Source organism: Mycteria americana, chromosome 3, assembly GCF_035582795.1.
Source record: "Mycteria americana isolate JAX WOST 10 ecotype Jacksonville Zoo and Gardens chromosome 3, USCA_MyAme_1.0, whole genome shotgun sequence".
NCBI lineage: Eukaryota > Metazoa > Chordata > Aves > Ciconiiformes > Ciconiidae > Mycteria > Mycteria americana.
The window spans coordinates 41,115,745-41,136,133 of NC_134367.1; the positions used below are offsets into that span (position 1 = coordinate 41,115,745).

Here is a 20,389-nt window from a genome sequence, read left to right on the forward strand (position 1 = left end):
AAATAGCATCTAAAGACAAACCACTATGTTTCTTGAAGTAAAAAGTATTATTGTAAACTCCAGGTGCATTTTTTCTGACACTTAGGGTTGAATAATGATATCTTTTATTTACAAATATAGAAAGGGTTGTGATAAGGTGACTTACTAAAATTACTCTTGCTTTACAGATCGATGGTGCTGGACTTGCAACATGCATTGAACTGTGTGTGAAAGCATTGCGCTTGGAATCCAGTGAAAATACAGATGTCAAGATATCTATTTGCAAGACTATCTCCTGCTTACTTCCAGATGATTTGGAGGTTAAACGTGCTTGTCAGCTGAGTGAATTTCTTCTTGAACCCACTGTGGATGCATATTATGCTGTTGAAATGCTATATAATCAGCCTGACCAGAAGTATGATGAAGAGAATCTTCCAATACCAAATTCTTTGCGCTGTGAGCTCTTACTTGTACTGAAAACTCAGTGGCCTTTTGATCCAGAATTCTGGGACTGGAAAACTCTCAAGCGTCAGTGTCTGGCGCTGATGGGAGAGGAGGCATCCATCGTGTCATCAATAGACGAACTAAACGATAGTGAAGTTTATGAGAAGGTTGAGGATTGCCAAGAAGAGACTAAAGAAACTTCTGTGAATGGCCTTGCTGGCACTTTTGATGAAGCTACAAGCCTTCTTAAGGGTATCAGAGATGAAAAGCAGAAAAAAAGAGAAATTAAAAAACTCAGAGAGAGGGGGTTCATATCAGCTAGATTTAGGAACTGGCAAGCTTATATGCAGTATTGCGTTTTATGCGACAAAGAATTCCTAGGTCACAGAATAGTTAGGCATGCACAAAAACATTATAAAGATGGAATTTACAGTTGCCCTATTTGTGCCCAAAATTTTAATTCTAAAGAAAACTTTGTTCCCCATGTAACTTTGCATGTTAAAAAATCCAGCAAAGAGAGACTGGCTGCTATGAAACCACTGAGAAGACTGGGAAGACCTCCTAAAATAGCAGCTGCCAACGAGAATCAGAAAACTGATTCTGTATCCAAACAGGAGCAGCGACCCATTAAGAAGAACAGTCTCTATTCAACAGACTTCATTGTGTTTAATGATAATGATGGCTCAGATGATGAAAATGATGACAAAGATAAACCTTACATACCAGAGATAGTGCCAGTTCAAAAGCCACTACCTGTTAATGAATTCACCTGCCCTGTAACATTTTGTAAAAAAGGCTTTAAATATTTTAAAAATCTAATAGCACATGCAAAGGGGCATAAAGATAATGAAGAAGCTAAACGTTTTCTTGAAATGCAAAGTAAAAAAGTGATTTGCCAGTACTGTAGACGACATTTTGTAAGTGTTACTCACCTGAATGATCATTTACAAATGCACTGTGGCAGCAAGCCTTATATCTGCATACAGATGAAATGTAAGGCTGGTTTTAACAGTTATGCTGAGCTGCTGACGCATAGGAAGGAGCATCAAGTCTTCAGAGCAAAGTGTATGTTTCCTAAATGTGGCAGAGTGTTTTCCGAAGCCTATTTACTCTATGATCACGAAGCACAACACTATAATACCTATACCTGCAAAGTCACAGGCTGCGGAAAGGTATACCGTTCTCAGAACGAACTGGAAAAGCACGTTGAGGATCACAACAAGCAGCCTGAAAAAGTGCAACAGCCTGAAAGCCAGACTAATCAGCCTGATCTTGGTCAACCTTCTGAAGCTAATGAAAATACCAATGGAGTTGCTGTTAAAGAGGAATTGACATCTCCTCCGGTTGACAACCGAAGTAGTTTTACTGAAGGAGAAAATGTCGTCTGGAATCAAATCAAAGCAGAACCAGTAGGGAATGAAAGTGTAAACGCATCAGCAAGTATACTGCAGCAAAGCAATTCCATGCCTAATGCTGGTTCGGAGCAGTCTCCTACGGGTTCAGTGAAGACAGAAGTGGCAATTCCAGCAAGCAGTGTTAAGGTGCCTGCTGTTAACCAGAAGATCCGAGATAACGTTGTAAAAAGAGGTAAATTGGCTGCTACTGCCAGTAAAGTAGATACCACTAAACCTGGAGCCCAGCAGTTGTGCTCATCGGTTGACTCTTGTCTTCCAGCTTTCCAAGAGAGAAGGGAAGAAGACTGTCTCAGTCAGACTCAGAATATTCAAAATATTTCTGTGACCTCAGACACACTAAAACCAGAAGCCCTTGAATCAAAAAACTTAGAAAGACAAGTGAGCATTGTAAATCCATTCAGTGTGCAGAATCAGGCAGGATATCAAAACAGTGTACCCATTTCCAAACTGGAAATTGAAGACAGTATTAAGGCTGCAGCTAATCTATATAACCTGCCTTTAAAAACTTTAGAAAGTATTACATTTATTCCTTCACAGCCTAACTTGAATAGCTCTTTAGTTCCAGCTGTGGCACCAGCAGCCCCGATTCAGAAATTTAATTGTCAGGTTGAGGGGTGTACTCGAACGTACAACTCGTCACAGAGCATTGGCAAACATATGAAGGCAGCACACCCTGACCAATATGCTGCTTTTAAAATGCAGCGTAAAAATAAGAAACCACGAAAATCCAGCAATCTGCAAAATGTGCCGAACGACGGGAAGATTGTATATCTTATGCCGTCGCAAGTGGGCAATCCCAGTGGTGCTGCTTTTACTGCACAGAACAAACCTAATTTGAATCCCACCTGTTCCAGTCAAGTGCAACATGTCTCAAGTACACTTTTCCCAACCCACCTAGAAAATTTGGCCAATCCTATGTTGCCTATAGTGGAAAGTGTCATAAATCCAAGTTTGTCTACTCGTATTAAAAGTGAGCCTGAGAGTGTTTTATGTTCACATATGGAAAATCTGTCTGGTGCAACCTTACCTTCCCAGTTGGACGATCTGGCAAAAACAGTTATGCCTCTGAATATTGACGGCGGTTCAGATCCTTTTCTTCCTTTGCCTGCAGAAAACGGTCCAATGTCTCTCTTTCCTTCGTCAGCAGAGAATCCCCCAAATTCAGTCTTTTCACAACTGGAAAATAATGCAAATAACTTTTCATCACAACTAGAAGGAAACACTAGCTCTGCTTTCCCAAAAGAGGAAACTGTTGATCAAATATTTCCCTCACGATTGAGTAATGAAAATAACTTCAATGAAACTAGTTCTCAACTTCCAGCTTCAGAAAAGGTGAAAAAAGATCGTGGCCGGGGCCCAAATGGGAAAGAAAGGAAGCCAAAACATAACAAGCGTGCAAAGTGGCCAGCAATAATTAGGGATGGCAAATTTATCTGTAGCAGGTGTTTCAGAGTTTTCACTAATCCTAGATCACTTGGTGGACACTTATCTAAGAGATCTTACTGTAAGCCTCTTGAAGGATCAGAAATTTCTCCAGAAGCTCTGCAGGCTAATGGACAGTCTTTGCTTGCCAGTATGATTATTTCCTCAAATTCATTAAACTTGCAGCAACCCCAGGAGTCTGCATTCAATCCAGAGACGTGTTTTAAAGATCCATCGTTCCTCCAGTTACTTGCAGCTGAAAACCGTTCCACAGCCTTACTGCAGACTATGTTTCCACGGGCCAATGTGACTAACTTCAATACCAGTGGGAATGAGGAAGGAAATCAAATTATAAAACAAGCCTTGGAAACTGCAGGCATCCCGAGTACCTTTGATAATACAGAAGTACTTCCACATGTAGTTACAACAAGTTGCGTCACTGGTACAACTCAGATAAATGCAGCTGTTCTCCCCAACTCAACCGCGTCCCCTCTGCTGCAGAGTGTCTGTAACCCCAGTACCCTGCTAACAGACCAAAACAGGACCCTCAATGCCAAAATTCCTCCAATAAATGAGTGCAAGAGTTTGCCTGTTTTTGCAACAGAGGACTTAATGCTAAAGACTATTGAAAATGGCTTATGTCCTAGCTCGTTTTCCAATACTGTTGCAGCAGCGCAAAACTTTGCAGGGAGCAGTTCACGAGTTTCAGTTATAAGTAGTCCCAAGAATTCAGGATCAAGCAACTTGAATAAGAAGGGAACCAGTGCTTCAAAGAGGAAGAGAAAAGCAACTACACCCTTACCTGCGCCCAATACATCACAGAAAGTAGCAGTAAATAATACAACAACGGTGGGACTTCTAACCAAAAGCACTGAAGGAAACCTGCAAACACAGGGAGAAAGTTTTCAGTCCAACTTGCTGGCAAATTGTGGCTCTCAAGCAGCGGTAGAAAATCTCACACAGAAACTCAATAATGTTGACAATCAGTTATTCATTGCCAGTATCAAAGAGAACTTCAAAACAAATCTCGAGGCTCATACGACGTTACCCCCTTTAACAGTAAAAACTGAAAATGGGGATTCCCAAATGATGGCTGTAAATTCTTGTGTGCAAGCAAATTCGGAGGAACAGATTTCAGAAGACAATGTTATGCAGAACTTTGAAAAAACCCTGGAAATAATTAAAACTGCTATGAATTCACAGATACTTGAGGTGAAAACTGAAATTCAGGATACTGTTGCTGCTTCAGGACAGAACTTGCAAGTAAATAATGCACAGGCTTCTTCAGGAAATTCTGCACATAGTGTAAAACTACCCACTCCTGCACAGTTTGCCGTGCACACGGGGAATGTCACCGCTGCAAAGAGTAGCTCTGCTCAGTCTGAGACATCTCAAAAGGATGATACTCAAATATTGGAAATTTTGGAGGGCTTGCAAAAACTGAAACTAGAAAATGATTCACCCATTCAGGTCTCTGAGACTGTTTCCCAGTGTCCTCCAGCAGATACGCTAGCACCAGCAGTTCCTGTTGTACCAAATGAAAATAAGCCCCTCATCCAGATATCTTCAGAGGCAAGTAACATTCAGTTTAGTGATAAAGTTAATAAGCCTTTTGTATGTCAGGATCCAGGCTGCAATTACAGTGCTATGACAAAAGATGCGTTATTTAAACACTATGGCAAGGTTCATCAGTACACTGCAGAAATGATATTAGAAATTAAGAAACATCAACTGAAGTATGCCCCATTCAAATGTGTCGTAGCTACCTGTCCAAAAACATTCACAAGAAACTCTAATCTCCGAGCACACTGTCAGCTTGTACATCATTTTACAACAGAGGAGATGGTAAAATTAAAAATTAAAAGGCCTTATGGCAGAAGATCTCAAAATGAAACTGTAAACACAGCCCCACGACCTGTTGAAATAAAAACTTTGCAGACACTAATAATAGAAGACAAAACTGCAGCTCCATTGGTCAAGGAAGCTCAGATAAAGGAGTTTGTAGAGCCTGTAAAAGTCTTGGAAAAACTTCTACCAGAAAATAATATTCCTGAAAGACTGGAAAAACCTCCCCAAGTGGTTTCTGTTCCACCGGAGCAGCATAATGCAGCCTCTTTTGGTAGTACACAGGCACAACCCAAAGCACGCAAGGTTAGGAGGTACAGGAAGGAAAAAGAGGAGAGAAAACGTAGGAAGCCCGTAACAAAATCTCTGGAGTTTCCCACTAGATACAGCCCTTATAGACCATACCGATGTGTCCATCAGGGCTGCTTCGCAGCTTTTACGATACAACAAAACCTAATCCTTCATTACCAAGCTGTGCACAAATCTGACCTCCCTGCCTTCTCTGCCGAAGTGGAGGAGGAGAATGAGCCAGGCAAAGAGGAACGTGATGAGGTGGAAACCAAACCCACCGTCAGAGAGTTCAGGTGTGAGGTGAACGACTGCTCTCGCATCTTCCAGGAAGTTACCAGCTTGATACAACATTATATGAAGCTTCATGACATGACCCCAGAACAAATTGGAAACATGAAATCGGCTCCAGAGGCGGGACGGTTTTCTTGTGATCAGTCTCAGTGTAAGTCTTCGTTTACAGCGTATCTTAACTACATTGTACATCTTGAGACAGATCACGGTATTAAGATAAGGCCAAACAAAGTAGAAGATGATGGCGTATTCAAGTGTGACTGTGAAGGCTGTGACCGTATTTATGCTACTAGGTCTAACCTCTTGAGGCATATTTTTAACAAACATAATGACAAGCATAAAGATCATCTAATAAGACCCAGGAGACTGACACCAGGTCAGGAAAACATTTCAAGCAAAGCAAATCAGGAGAAACCATTGAAGTCCAAACAGAGAGGACTGAAAAACAGATCGGGAAAAGAAGGTAACAGGCTGTCAGTGAAAACAAAACGAAACAAAAACGTGAACTTGGAAAACAAAAACTCAAAAGGAATGCAAGTTCAAGAAAATAAGGCTTATTCGCTGAAACGCGGCAAGCACGTGTATTCAATAAAGGCAAGAAACGATGCCTTGTCGGAATGTACGAGCAGGTTCATAACTCAGTATCCATGTATGATAAAGGGATGTTCGTCTGTAGTTACAAGTGAAAGCAACATAATAAGGCATTATAAGTGTCACAAGCTGTCCAAAGCATTTACTTCCCAACACAGAAATCTTCTTATTGTATCTAAAAAGCACTCTGTCTCACAAGTAAAGGAAGCCTCTTGTGAGCAAGAGGAGACTGATAAAAAAAGTGATGTGAAAGAGCCTGAACCGAGTTTGATAGTGAGCAATAATGATTCAAGCACATCTACGTTACCACAAAAGGAAACTGAAAAAGGTGAGAAGGATGAAGTGGATGAACTGACAGAACTATTCATTACTAAACTGATTAACGAGGATTGTTCAAGTGCTGAAAATCAAGCAAAAATCTCTTCCACTGTAAATAGTGACTTGCAGGAGACCAGCTCCTGCCCCTCAGAAAAGCAAAAATCAAACAACTTAAAAAGAGCAAACAAAGAAAAAAACGTGTCTCAGAATAAGAGGAGGAGAGCCGAAAAAACTGAGGAAGTACTGCCTGTTGACGTGAGTAGCATGCACAGGGAGGAAGAGACTGCTGTTGCCATTCAAACGGCCGAAGAGCAACCTGCAGCTTTCGACTGGAGCTCGTTTAAGCCGATGGGTTTTGAAGTGTCATTCCTCAAGTTCCTTGAAGAGTCTGCTGTGAAGCAAAAGAAAAACACCGAAAGAGACTACCATAGCAGTGGAACCAAAAAAGGATCCCATTCGAACACGCGAAAATCCAACGAGAAGACCTCCGTAGCAAGTAATAATGTCACTTGGTCATGTTCTGAAACTGAAACCCTTGTACCGTTTGCCAACCCATCACGGCTTCCATGTGGTGATAACGTAAAGATAGTTTTAGACAAGGCTCTCAAAGACTGTGCTGAGCGTGTGTTGAAGCAACTTCAGGAAATGAAACCTATCGTCAGTTTGAGAAAGCTCGAAGGACGTTGGGAGGATAATCCAGAGGTTACAGCTGCAAAAGTAACTGTTATGGGTACCGAGGAAGGGGAGTCAAAATACTGAAAACCTAACGTGTTTAACCATGACCTGTAATAAAATTTATTTTGAATAGGAAGCCATCAAGCATGCTAGTAACTGTGGAGCTCTTTTATTTTGAAGTGATTTAATCTAGCAAAAAACATGACACAAGTCATGTAAATTTCTTATTTGTTTTTATCCCTATGGGACTTGAAGAACAGAGTAATTGCTTCATTTTTGTAAATACTTGATCAAAACCTCAACTTTCTATCAGATTGTCCTTTCCATGAACTAAATCTTTGTGAGTTGTCTGTGATTGGTATCTTTCACCAGGTCACTGCTCATGTATAACAGTACTCTTTATTTGTAGATACATTTTTTTTGTATATATTTATTATTGTAAATCATTTGCTGCCACCAGCAGTCTGTAAGTCTAAACTATTAAATGACACATTTATATTCGGAATTTTAATTTGTAACTAAGTGAGCAAGTTTTTAAAACTGTCCTTTAATCATTTTAAATTAAGAACTTTTGAACTAAAACTAGCTAAGTCTGCCATATCCAGTTTATTTTGCATAAAGCATTTATTTACAGGAGAGGAGCTGGATAAGATCACATTTCATAGGTTAAACGTACTGACACGCTCTCATTTTTGTAAATTTTAACATCCAGTATCTATGGATGATATTCATATGTAGTTAACTCATAAATATAATAGTTTTCTTATAGCTACATTTTTCATTGCTTTTAATTGGATACAAAGCATTTATGATTCCATAATAAAAATGGAAATGTGAATAAAAATAGTTTGCTACATTGGAGATTTAAAACAATATTTGGTATTAAAGAATCCGTTGTGAATGTGATAGAAAATTAGTAGTGTGGAGCAGTGTATATATTTGAGGTGGTGATTTGTGAAGTAGCCCAGTATTGCCTTAAATAAAATCACATTTCATTTCTTGTTTTATACATGTGATCTTATAAAGGTTATTTTTGTTTCTGTAACTTAGATTGGTGTATAGTTTAATTTTTGTTAAAAAAACAAAACAAAAAAACTTCAGAAACCGTTTTTGTAAATAGTGGGTTTATAAAACAGATGGTTTATTTTGATAATACCAATTTGGTATCTATCTATAAAATACGTGAGTCCTTATGCCATACCGCTAAAAACTGAATAAACAAGGCACTTTCTGAAAGGGAAGTGAGATTGTGATCTTACAGATGAACTCGGTGGTTGTGCTCTATTGGTGGCATAGGCTCCCTCCGCGCTCTTCTGCCTCTTGCTGACTGTTCCTGGCAGCACTCTCGCCACCTCTCTCTTTTCCACACTGGAACGAGCCTCAGAAGCGGTGCCGCTAGTAGTGCCCGGGATTGGAGCAATTTCTCTGTATGCTGCTAACCGAAACGACAGGTATCCAGTTTGTTGAGTAACCAAAAGCGTGAATGCGTTGGTGGGAGCTGTCAGTACCCAGGAATCTACGATGTTGGCTTTCATGCGTGATTGTGCTTAACTCGGATGGGACAAGCCAGCTGGATTGTGTGGTACCAAAAATTTTTCTTGGATTAGTCTCATTACTGGATGTGACCTACCTTCAGTAATATAAAATAGTCTTTATCTTGGGAGAGATTGGCTTGATTTTTTTTTTTCTATAAACTTGTCTTGCCATGTAAAGCTTTGCATTAAATGCTACACTTGATTGCTCTTAAGCTATTCACCTGGAATCTTTGACGGCTTACTTGAATATCAGTGCAGAGGGCACATTCCTACAAACAAATGAAGTGACTTCTTGTGAGAGTGAGGATTATGTATGAAAAAGGGAAAGGCAACTGCATTTCAGCTTGGGCATAGCCCTTGGTTTGCTCTCTGGTGCTAAATTGCATACCTTCTCAGAAAGCCTGTGCTTCCATTTGAACAGAGCCTGTTTGCTCCTCTTGCTTTCGATCCCTCCCGAGTGACTAAACCGATAATTCTGCCAAGTTAGTAAATCAAAGGTGCAGTCTGAGAATGATAAAACCAGAACAAATCCTTGCGTTTTAACGCTAGGAGAGATCATTATAATTGTTACAAGCACATGATGCCACGTTCTACCTAACAGGGGCCGCGGGGTCTCCCTGGATGGAGCTGCTGTCGGATGCAAGCCGCGGTGATTGTGGAGGGGATCTTCTGCAGGGGAGAAGAGGGCAGAGAACCTCCTCTGGAGAGGATCCACAAAGCTCGCCTGAAATCTTTTGTTTTCAGATGTACCTAGCCACTGCAGTCGCTGTCGACAGTCCTCGCACCTGTTAATTTTTAGAAGACACCTTTTGTGTTGTGTAAGTTAGATAGTTTTAACGTTGACATTCCCGATGATAGATACTGCATCATTTGCAGTTTTTAGACTGAGAATAGCGTATAACTATTTAGCTACACAGTGCTATACTAGAATGCTATTTAAAAAAAAAAAAAAAGGGAAAAAAATGCCAGTGTCATAAATATCCAGGAAATAATTTCTGGTTTGGATCTGAATGTAGGGTTTGAACTTCTGAGAATTAAATTTTTTATATTGTCTTGTTCTTATCCCAATTAATCCAATTAAAGTGGGTGCTGTACCAATACAGTCAGTGCCCTCCCTGGCACACTCCCATTTAGGTGGGTACTGACAGCCTGTCCAACAGGTAAGCTAGTATGGTATTTTTTTTCCTTTTTAAAAAAAAGTATTTTAAAGTTAAAGCGGGGGCCAAAGGCAGGGCCTGACTGAAGATGTCATGGGCTGCAGAGGGCACTACAAAAGTTCCTGAGGAAATAAATTTGGTATTTGCGTTTAGATATTTTTACCTTGAGTCATGTATAATAAATACCTCCTGCTATAGCTGTGGCAGCATGCCTGAACTGACAGCTCCTCCGGAGCCTGGAGCCGTACCCCTGCCCTTGGGGCTGCCGGGCGGGAGGGGGCTCCAGGGTGGCCGAGCCCAGCTCTACCAGCACCACCTCAGCCTGTGGGATGCCCCGACACCCATGGGTGCTGCTGGCCCCTGCCCCACTGCCCGGTCCCTCTCTGTTTTCTCCTCTCTCTCTTTCTCCTTCCTCCTCTGTGTCTCTGTCTTCCAGACATGTCACCCATGAACTGTGGTGCATTTGAGCAAACACGCTTTCTGTTAAACCCCTTGTCGCCATGCGGCATGTGCTGACTAGAGCAGCAGTTGTTGTTGATGGGAAAGCAACCAAATCAAGGAGCCTGGATGCAGAGTACAGACTGTTTTGTGATTGAAAGACATCTTTAAACTGGCAGTCAGCCTCTCTTGTGGTTAACTATGTTTGTAAAGAAATCTTACATTGTCTGAGCCCTGATTCAGTGTAAATAAGAGTAGTGGGTTTGTCCTCGCATGTTTTGGGGTGGTCATTCTCAGCGGGATGGGGGAACTGCTGGTCCTGGAGTGTTCTGGCATGTCCTGTCTATGGCCGTTGGATAGCGACAGAGCGATGCTTTTATAATTAACACTGAAAACAGTCATTGGCTCAGGTGAGGAAAAGTAATTGGCTATATTCTTGCAATTAGTTTCTGTGCCAAAGAATTAGTATGGTTGGGGCTCCCACCTGCGTGGACATGCTACCCTGAGGTATAGGCCCCCAGGGCTAGAGGAGCTCGCTGAAGCAGGAGTTGGACAGCAGCTCCTGCTCCTGCCCTGCTTTTTCCTGTGACTTTTTTTCACCCAAACCTCATCTGTCACAAGGCGAGGACATTACTTGGGTTTTAAAGAAAATGAGGATCTATATACAGTTTGGATCTTTTAATGTTTGCAGAGATGTTCTGAAATATGAATGAGGTAAATACTTTTGTATGAACGTGCATGGCGTGATCACGTTATTTTTCCACTACGGTGTGCGCTCAGGTCAGCTTCCTACCAATTGCTGTGTGATTCAGGAGACTGTGCTTTTACACTTTAAAAAGAACAAAACATAGCACTTGAATTTTTTTTAGTTTTGTCCGTTTGTGTGAATTGCAAGTTGAATACACAAAAAAGCCCTTAAACCTTTAATCTAGGGACCAAGTCTACAAACGCGTTTGAACCAAGAGTGTAAGAGCAAATGACTTCAGGGATGGATGGACGGATGAGTGAAACTTAAACTGGAGCACAAAGGAGTATAAAGGTGGGGGAGAGGGCTGTGGAAGGGAAGGAGCCAGTAAAAGACCAAATGCTGGCCAAGAGCAGGGGTTCAGAAAGTAATGAGTTTTTTCTCTGTTCTCTCAGGTTAAGTAAAATCTGACAGAGCTGCCTTGTGTGATGCTCGTTTCCTTTTCATTAGTGGCTTTGTCAAACTCTCTTCTAATTTTGCAGCATGTGGTGTAAAAGCCACCTGGCTGTTTGCTACAAGTGAGTCGGGGGTTACACAGAGTTGGTCCATAATAATTTTTCAGAATATTTCTCATGTAAGGTGCTGGCTTAGTCAAAACTGAAGTATCCTCCGAGACTTGAAACCTGTTGATTTTGGAATTTATTTATCATTTCATGGCTGTTGAAGGTAGGAATTAGAAATAAAACCCTGCATATACATTCCAAAGAATTAAGGTTCTTGTTTCACATGAAAATTCTTGGTCTAAGTGGGAAGCTCTGACCAGCCACAGAGCTTTAGGGGATGCTCTAAAACCCTTCAAGCCCTGACTTAACATAATTTTTCTATTAGAGAGCAGCTACTGCACAAATTTAATCAGAAACCTGTGTTGTCTAAACTGTGTTTGCTTCTCTTCATTTTCTCTTAAATAAACCTTGCTTTAAAAAAAAGGAATAAATACTTTTTCATTAATGTGCTGTCTTAAAATCTGTCCTCAATAATTAAAAACCAGTCATTTTGGAAGCATTTTTTTATTTTTATAGTGTTGCCATTGTCTTAGAAAACGATGCATTGGGGTACAAAAGGGCCAAGATAATTCTGGTTTTTGTTCTCAGTTACTCAAACTGGCAGTACACAGTTACATCACAGGCTGATGGGCAATGGTTTTGCTTCATGCGCTGCTTGGTGGGTTTTGTCCAGTAGCTGCGAAAGAGTTTCTAACTGCATTTCTGTCCTGAGCCACATCCTGTGCATGTATAGATTTAACAGAAAATGTTCTGAATTGTGTAAAGCATGTCTCGATATACACACTGGTTCAGCGTCACTCGAGATGTAAAACTTTAACTGGCCACAAGCTGGCAAGCTAGTATCTGAGAGACTATTCTGAAATCTGGGGGGAGGGAATAGGTGGTTCTCTTTTACTGTGTTTCTACTGGAGGCTTTTCGTATTTTTAGATGTCATGTGTTTTTCTATGGCAGGGAAATCTACCAAAGGAGTAGCAGTATTTTCAGCCTTACTAAAGGGACCGGATTCCAGACTACTGAATACTATGACTGCTGGCTACTGTTTTGCCATATTGTGCGATCTACATTTCTCTACTCAGATCCTAGGGAACTGGGAATGATCTTTTCCTTTAAATGCCACAGCCAAAGAGCAGAAAACAAGTCTAATGGCTCAGGAGATGCTCAGTGCAGGTGACCAGGAGTTAACTCTCTACGCTGGTATACGCTGCCTGCACAAGTTTGAGCAAGTACCTTTTCTTATGGGATGTGTTCTGATGATAAATGCCCTAAAAACTGTAAAGGGCTCACATACCTCCGGAAGGAGGTGCTCCACAAATAGCTAAATAACCAGGTCAGTCTTTATCACCGTGGGCTAAACTAGATGTGTCTACCTCTTACTGGTTTTCTTTGAGGTGTTTTACAGTAGTCCAGTGGAATGGGCTTGTGACCATCCAGCTCACTTCAAGACACCAGCAGCCACTGTATGGCAGCGCTTTCTGATCGCTATTTCAACAGCTAGCAGATCCACCCACTTGACAAATGCGGTACATCCCCTTCCTGTTCAGCGTTTTAGACCCAGGTTCTTCCAACTCTGCATACAAAAAGCCTCTTTTTGCTTGTACCAAACCAATTCCGTGTAATATTCAAAACACAACTGTTTGAGCAATTGTTTCGGCACGATTTATCATAAGCATCTGTGTTTATATTAAAACTTCATGGAATTTTCAGACTTCTACACCTCTTGTCTCAACATGAACAGATCTAGATGAGTCTATGTATAACATGCATAATGCAACTGAATTTATCCACTCAAGTAAGGGGGAACTAAGAGAGAAAAAATATCTCCTACGTAACTATCCTTTCAGTTCTGTAAAGCACTGATTGGAAAATCAGTTTGTCAAATACAGCTTGTGTAATGGGAAGGTGGTCTCTGACCTTCTTCTTTCAAGTCAACGGGGAGCTTTTTTCCACATTTGTCTTGTATATTCAGAGGCAAGGATGGGGAGCTGTTGTGGAACTGTCCTGCAGCTGCTGGTCTGTTGTGACCAATGACTTCTGATTTGTCGCAATCACGTTTTGAGCCTTGACATTTCTTGATGTACCTCTTCAGATAACATTTTATGGAGTATTTGAAAATGAGATAACTCAATTCACTTAGATTTAATACAATGCACAGGCATGAAGTTGCCACCAGAAAATAGAGGAAAATTATCTTCTCTGTGGGTTTGGAAATATAGCAGTCTACGGTATTGGGACATGGTCTTATGTCACATTTCACAAGACGTGGTACTTCGAATCCATTGTACAATTTATAAAACAGAACAAGAAAAACTATTTCAAATCCTGTTTTTAAAATAAGGCTGATAAGGTAGGTGCACAGCAATCCCCTATCTATCTCTCCTGGACTTTTATAAAGTTTCTGGTTGTGGTGTTTCTCTCTGTTCTCTCGGTAAGCAACATGAAAAACAACCAAGAATGAAGGGGTGGAGACCATGATTAATTGCAAAGCCCAAAGTCTGATGTGGGAGACAGGGAAAAAATGGTCAAAGCAGACATTTTCACAACCAGGCTGCTTGATATTGCATTCAAATTCATCGTGTTCGTATTTCCAGATGTTTTCTGCAGCTGCAATGTAAACCAGTAAGCGGAATATGAACACAACTGCTACCCAAATTCTTCCAATTCCTGTTGAATATTTATTCACTCCACTCAGCAGATCACATAGGAATCCCCAGCTCATTTTTCTGCTCAAGGAAAGAAGGAAATGCTGTATCAAAGAAACACAAGATCAGAGAGATGCTTCCTCTTGGGTGAAGAAAAATGAGATGTTAATTCAAGGTGAAATATAACCAGTAGCTGAAGCAATTTAAAATTATTAAGCATTTAAAAAGGAAAACAACAACAAAAAACTGCTCTTAGTTCTCATAATTTCTACCTTCTGAGGCTAGTACACAAAATTTATTTGCTGTTAAAATAGATTTTGTCAGTTAGGCTGAAGCCTAATTGTTCTGTTAAACTGTCCTCTGCAAGTAAATGTGCCTGTTCTTCCCCAGGGTCTCGTGAGCGTCAGGTGGAGCTTTCTCTGGCAAGTTCAGGCTAGCACTCTGCCACTGAGGTACACTCAACTTAGCCCTGTCAGTTATGCAAATACTAAACACAGTCAAATCAGATTTCACTTTCAAATTTATGTATAGGAGCCATGTGTGCCGTAAGAAGTTGACTACCAAAATGCAAACTGTTTTCTTTTTGTCTGTGATCTAACTTCTCGGTAAACTTGTGCAATATTTTAAATCCTGTCCTGCTTCATTGGATTTTCTTTGTTGTATTTCTTATCATTCAAGAAATGCACTAAATTTTACTCAAAAAATGTTTTTATTTTCTAGTTTCTTTTCTGCACAAGGCTTCCCTTGTCCTAACTCTGGAACACTTCTTTTGGAAGAGCTGCCTAAGGAGCCATTGGCAGCCAGACTCTCCTCAAAAGTCAAAAGAAGACCTGAGATAACCACCAAGAGCATACAGTCACCTTTCCACCTGGCCCCACCTCCGAGGTCTGCACGGATCTTTGAGGATACCAAGCTCCTTTGTTTTGGAAGAGCAAAAAGTAGATGTATTCCCAGGACACTGAATGGCTGGAAGACATGAGGAGGGAAATCTGAGAAGTTTCCAGACCTGTGTTCTGTCTTTTAATGTCCTCATCCCATCTACTGCTTCTGCAAGCTCTGCCTAGCAGGAGAGATAACGTACCCCTCTGTGGCTGCAGTGGTACTTGCAAATCCCGCTGCCACTGCTGTAGCTGCAGTTAGTACTGATGTATGAGCAAGTTCATCAACTGGCAAGTTTGAGTATGGCTAGTAATCAGGCCACAGCATCACAAAGCTCAACACAGACAGAAAGCTCAGTACTTCTTTTGCTGTTCCTTGATTCTGCAGCCCATCGTGACTTCTGCTGGAAAATAAGGTTATTTGCCTATTTGGGTATTCCTACATTGCTACCGTTAGAGCTGGTGACTTACTTGAGGAGCTGAGGGACAGCTGCAGAAATGAATATATTGCTGATTTATACTGGGAAGGACGTTGAAAAAAGATATTCTCACAAAGAATGGTTACCAAGCTACTCCTATGTGCTGCAGGTGAAAAAGAAGAACAGGGGAGCATCAGTTGACTTATAACCTATCAGACATATGCTTATATGCTTCTAAATATGTTTGGCAGGGTGGTGACTTTGTCGTTAGAGAGCTATTTCTGTCCTCTGTGTCTGCAGTTAGAGCTCAAGCAGAAGTTCAAATCAAGCTCTTCAAGGCATCAGCACTAGGGCTTTTAATGCTTTCTAGATAAGTAATACACAGTCAAAACATCGGTCTCAAAGGAGCTGAATAGCAAAGCACGAAGATACTACTCCGTAATAAAGCACAGGCAAGGAAACAAAACCTTCACGTGAGCGAGTGTGACTATTAACATGTATTAGCGCATCTTGTGGATAAGCTGTCCTCTGGAGGAGATTTGAAAGAAAACCTCAAAAGGCCTTTCCTAGGATTTTAACATGTGCACAAGCACTATAGAAGGGCAGATGTATTTTGTTATTCCATGGAAAACAAGTATGGCTGTAAGTGGGCTTTTGCTAATGGCCATAAGAACTGTACCACCCCTTTCTAATGTAAAAAGCCTAATGTCACCTGTCAGTCCATGACTGGAGTTACACCAGTTCTGAGCCTCCAGCTGAACAAGTCAGGACAGAAATGGAAGATATGCTGGGTCACCAGCAAGGCACAAAAATCAGTGGGAACCAACACTGGTGGAAATCAGGCCATGGAGATACCTAAATACAGATTGAGAAATTTACCTTGAGGTCTCTTTTCCCAAAACTGGGCTGCTACTTCCTTACCTAAGCAGCAAGAGGGGTTAGAAAAGAACAACTGTACACCTGCTTTTGCCAATTCCACATTGAGGAGAAGGATGCGAAGGGGAAAAGAAAGTCCTGCCCAAAGAAAATGGGGATCAAGTATTTGACTAAAATCTCCAGCAGATCCTGAGCAATGGGCAAATTCTCGGCTGGATGAAATTTCTGCAAAGCTATTTTGAAAGACAGCAACACATTCTGGTACCAAGAAGTCTGGCAGTGAGGCAGCAGGGATTTCACAGGACTAAAGTCAGCTCCTGGTCTGTGTGCTCAGCTGATGAGAAACTGAAATTTATTAAAGGACTGCAGAGCAGGTCTTGTGGCCAGCAGTGCTTCTGCAGCCAGAAGTCTGCAGAGTTTTGGTTATATTTTTCCACTTGCAGCCTCCACTTGATGTTAAAAAATGGTTGTATAGGACAACCTTCAACCACAAGCCTAAAGGGCCACAGAGCCTGTTTTGTGGTATTGTGTGCTGGGTTGATCGTGGCTGGATGCCAGGTGCCCACCAAAGCCCCCCTATCACTCCCTCCTCAGCTGGACAGGAGAGAGAAAATATAACAAAAAGCTCATGGGTCAAGATAAGGACAGGGAGAGATCACTCACCAATTACCATCACAGGCAAAACAGACTTGGGGAAAGTAATTTAATTTATTACCAATCAAATCAGAGTAGGGTAAAGAGAAATAAAACCAAATCTTAAAACACCTTCCCCCACCCCTCCCTTCTTCCCTTCTTCTCAATTTTCTCTACCTCCTCTCCCTGAGCAGCACAGGGGGATGGGGAGTGGGGATTGTGGTCAGTTCATCACACGTTGTCTCTGCTGCTCCTTCCTCCTCACACTATTCCCCTGCTCCAGCGTGGGGTCCTCCACGGGCTGCAAGTGGATATCTGCTCCACCATGAATCACAGAATCACAGAATCGTATAGGTTGGAAAAGACCTTTAAGATCATCGAGTCCAACCATAAACCTAACACTACCAAGACCACCACTACACCATGTCCCTAAGCACCTCATCCAGACGTCCTTTAAATACCTCCAGGGATGGTGACTCAACCGCTTCCCTGGGCAGTCTGTTCCAATGCTTGATAACCCTCTCGGTGAAGAAAAATTTCCTAATATCCAGTCTAAACCTCCCCTGGCGCAACTTGAGGCCATTTCCTCTCGTCCTATCACTTATTACCTGGGAGAAGAGACCGACCCCCACCTCACTACAACCTCCTTTCAGGTAGTTGTAGAGAGCCATAAGGTCTCCCCTCAGCCTCCTTTTCTCCAGGCTAAACAGTCCCAGCTCCCTCAGCCGCTCCTCATAAGACTTCTGCTCCAGACCCTTCACCAGCTTCGTTGCCCTTCTCTGGACTCGCTCCAGCACCTCAATGTCTCTCTTGTAGTGGGGGGCCCAAAACTGAACACAGTATTCGAGGTGCAGCCTCACCAGTGCTGAGTACAGGGGGACGATCACTTCCCTAGTCCTGCTGGCCACACTATTCCTGATACAAGCCAGGATGCTGTTGGCCTTCTTGGCCACCTGGGCACACTGCTGGCTCATATTCAGCCGGCTGTCAACCAACACCCCCGGGTCCTTTTCTGCCTGGCAGCTTTCCAGCCACTCTTCCCCAAGCCTGTAGCGTTGCATGGGGTTGCTGTGGCCCAAGTGCAGGACCTTGCACTTGGCCTTGTTGAACCTCATACAGTTGGCCTCGGCCCATCGATCCAGCCTGTCCAGGTCCCTCTGCAGAGCCTTCCTACCCTCAAGCAGATCAACACTCCCGCCCAACTTGGTGTTGTCTGCAAACTTACTGAGGGTGCACTCGATCCCTTCATCCAGATCATTGATAAAGATGTTAAACAGAACTGGCCCCAACACCGAGCCCTGGGGAACACCGCTTGTGACTGGCTGCCAACTGGAGTAAACTCCATTCACCACCACTCTTTGGGCGCGGCAGTCCAGCCAGTTCTTTACCCAGCGAAGAGTACACCCGTCCAAGCCATGAGCAGCCAGTTTCTCCAGGAGAATGCTGTGGGAAACCGTGTCAAAGGCTTTACTGAAGTCTAGGTAGACAACATCCACGGCCTTCCCCTCATCTACTAGGCAGGTCACCTTGTCGTAGAAGGAGATCAGGTTGGTCAAGCAGGACCTGCCTTTCCTGAACCCATGCTGGCTGGGCTTGATCCCTTGGTTATTCTCTACGTGCCGTGTGATAGCGCTCAGGATGATCTGCTCCATCGACTTCCCCGGCACCAAGGTCAGGCTGACAGGCCTGTAGTTCCCCGGGTCCTCCTTCCGGCCCTTCTTGAAGATGGGCATCACATTAGCTAATCTCCAGTCAGCAGGGACCTCCCCAGTTAGCCAGGACTGCTGGTAAATGATGGAAAGGGGCTTGGTGAGCACATCTGCCAGTTCCTTCAGTACTCTCTGGGGGATCTCATCAGGCCCCATAGACTTGTGAGTGTCTAAGTGGTGCAGCAGGTCACTCACCATTTCCCCCTGGATTATGGGGGCTCCATTCTGGTCCCCGTCCCTATCTTTCAACTCCGGGGGCTGGGTACCCAGAGAACAATTGGCCCTGCTACTAAAGACTGAGGCAAAGAAGGCATTAAGTACCTCAGCCTTTTCCTCATCCTTGATCACTGTGTTCCGTCCCCCATCTACTAGGGGCTGGAGATTCTCCTTAGCTCTCCTTTTGCTGCTAATGTATTTGAAGAAGTATTTTTTGTTGTCTTTTACAGCAGCAGCCAGATTGAGCTCTAGCTCCGCTTTGGCCCTTCTAATTTTCTCCCTGCACAGCCTTGCTACACCTTTGTAGTCCTCCTGAGTTGCCCGCCCCTTCTTCCAGAGGTCATAGACTCTCCTCTTTTTCCTGAGTTCGAGCCAGAGCTCTCTAGTCAGCCAGGCCGGTCTTCTTCCCCGCCGGCTCATCTTTCGGCACCTGGGGACAGCCCGCTCTTGTGCCTCTAGGACTTCCTCCTTAAAGAATGCCCAGCCTTCCTGGACCCCTTTGCCCATTAGGGCTGCCTCCCAGGGGACTCTCTCGACCAGTCTCCTAAACAGGCCGAAGTCTGCCCTCCGGAAGTCTAAGGTGGCAGTTTTGCTGACCCCCCTCGCCGCTTCTCCGCGTATCAAAAACTCTATCATTTCGTGATCGCTCTGCCCAAGACAGCCTCCATCACATGGCTCACAAGTCCTTCTCTGTTTGTGAACAAGAGGTCCAGCGGGGCACCTTCCCTCGTTGGCTCGCTCACCAGCTGTGTCAGGAGGTTATCTGCCACACTCTCCAGGAACCTCCTAGACTGTTTCCTCTCTGCTGTATTGTATTTCCAGCAGACATCCGGCAGGTTGAAGTCCCCCATAAGAACAAGGGCTAGTGATCGTGCAGCCCATGGACCTCCATGGGCTTGCAGGGGGACAGCCTGCTTCACCATGGTCTTCACCACGGGCTGCAGGGAAATCTCTGCTCCAGCGCCTAGAGCACCTCCTCTCCCTCCTTCTTCTTCTTCACTGACCTTGGTGTCTGCAGGGTTGTTTCTCTCACATATTCTCACTCTTCTCTCCAGCTGCAGTTTCCCTTGCAGAGTTTTTTTTCCCCCTTCTTAAACATGTTATCCCAGAGGCGCTACCACCGTCGCTGATGGGCTCAGCCTTGGCCAGGGGCGGGTCCATCTCGGAGCTGGCTGGCATTGGCTCTGTCAGACATAGGGGAAGCTTCTAGCAGCTTTGCACAGAAGCCACCCCTGTAGCCCCCCCGCTACCAAAACTGGCCACGCAAACCCAATGCATATTGTTTGGGTTGTAACCAGCACAGCTCCTCTGTTCAAAGGAGCTGCAAATGTGCCTTTAAAAGGTTATGTTTGCTTTTTGCACCACTGTT

General features: G+C 43.1%; 2 protein-coding genes across 5 annotated transcripts in view; one reads left to right on the top strand and one right to left on the bottom strand.

The window, feature by feature from the left end:
• Nucleotides 1-9,622, top strand: part of ZNF292 (zinc finger protein 292) — a 58,009-nt gene extending 48,387 nt beyond the window's left edge. For 2 of the 3 annotated variants that reach the window (XM_075498320.1, XM_075498322.1), the window contains one exon: nt 168-9,622. In XM_075498320.1, coding sequence (XP_075354435.1) covers nt 168-7,355 — 7,188 coding nt within the window. In that variant the 3' untranslated portion in view covers nt 7,356-9,622. The remainder of the gene's footprint in view (nt 1-167) is intronic. The other variant, XM_075498323.1, reaches the window with a different exon arrangement.
• On the bottom strand, nt 8,462-14,366 carry GJB7 (gap junction protein beta 7). Of its 2 annotated transcripts, XM_075498325.1 has the most exons (2): nt 13,673-14,366; nt 8,462-8,598 (listed from the first exon to the last, which is right to left on the bottom strand). In XM_075498325.1, exons 1-2 carry the CDS (start codon nt 14,364-14,366, stop codon nt 8,462-8,464), a joined length of 831 nt encoding a protein of 276 aa, XP_075354440.1. The 2 variants fall into 2 exon arrangements, with proteins under 2 accessions (XP_075354440.1, XP_075354439.1); XM_075498324.1 differs by lacking the exon at nt 8,462-8,598 and having other exon boundaries at nt 13,380-14,366.
• Nucleotides 14,367-20,389: the final 6,023 nt, after the last annotated feature.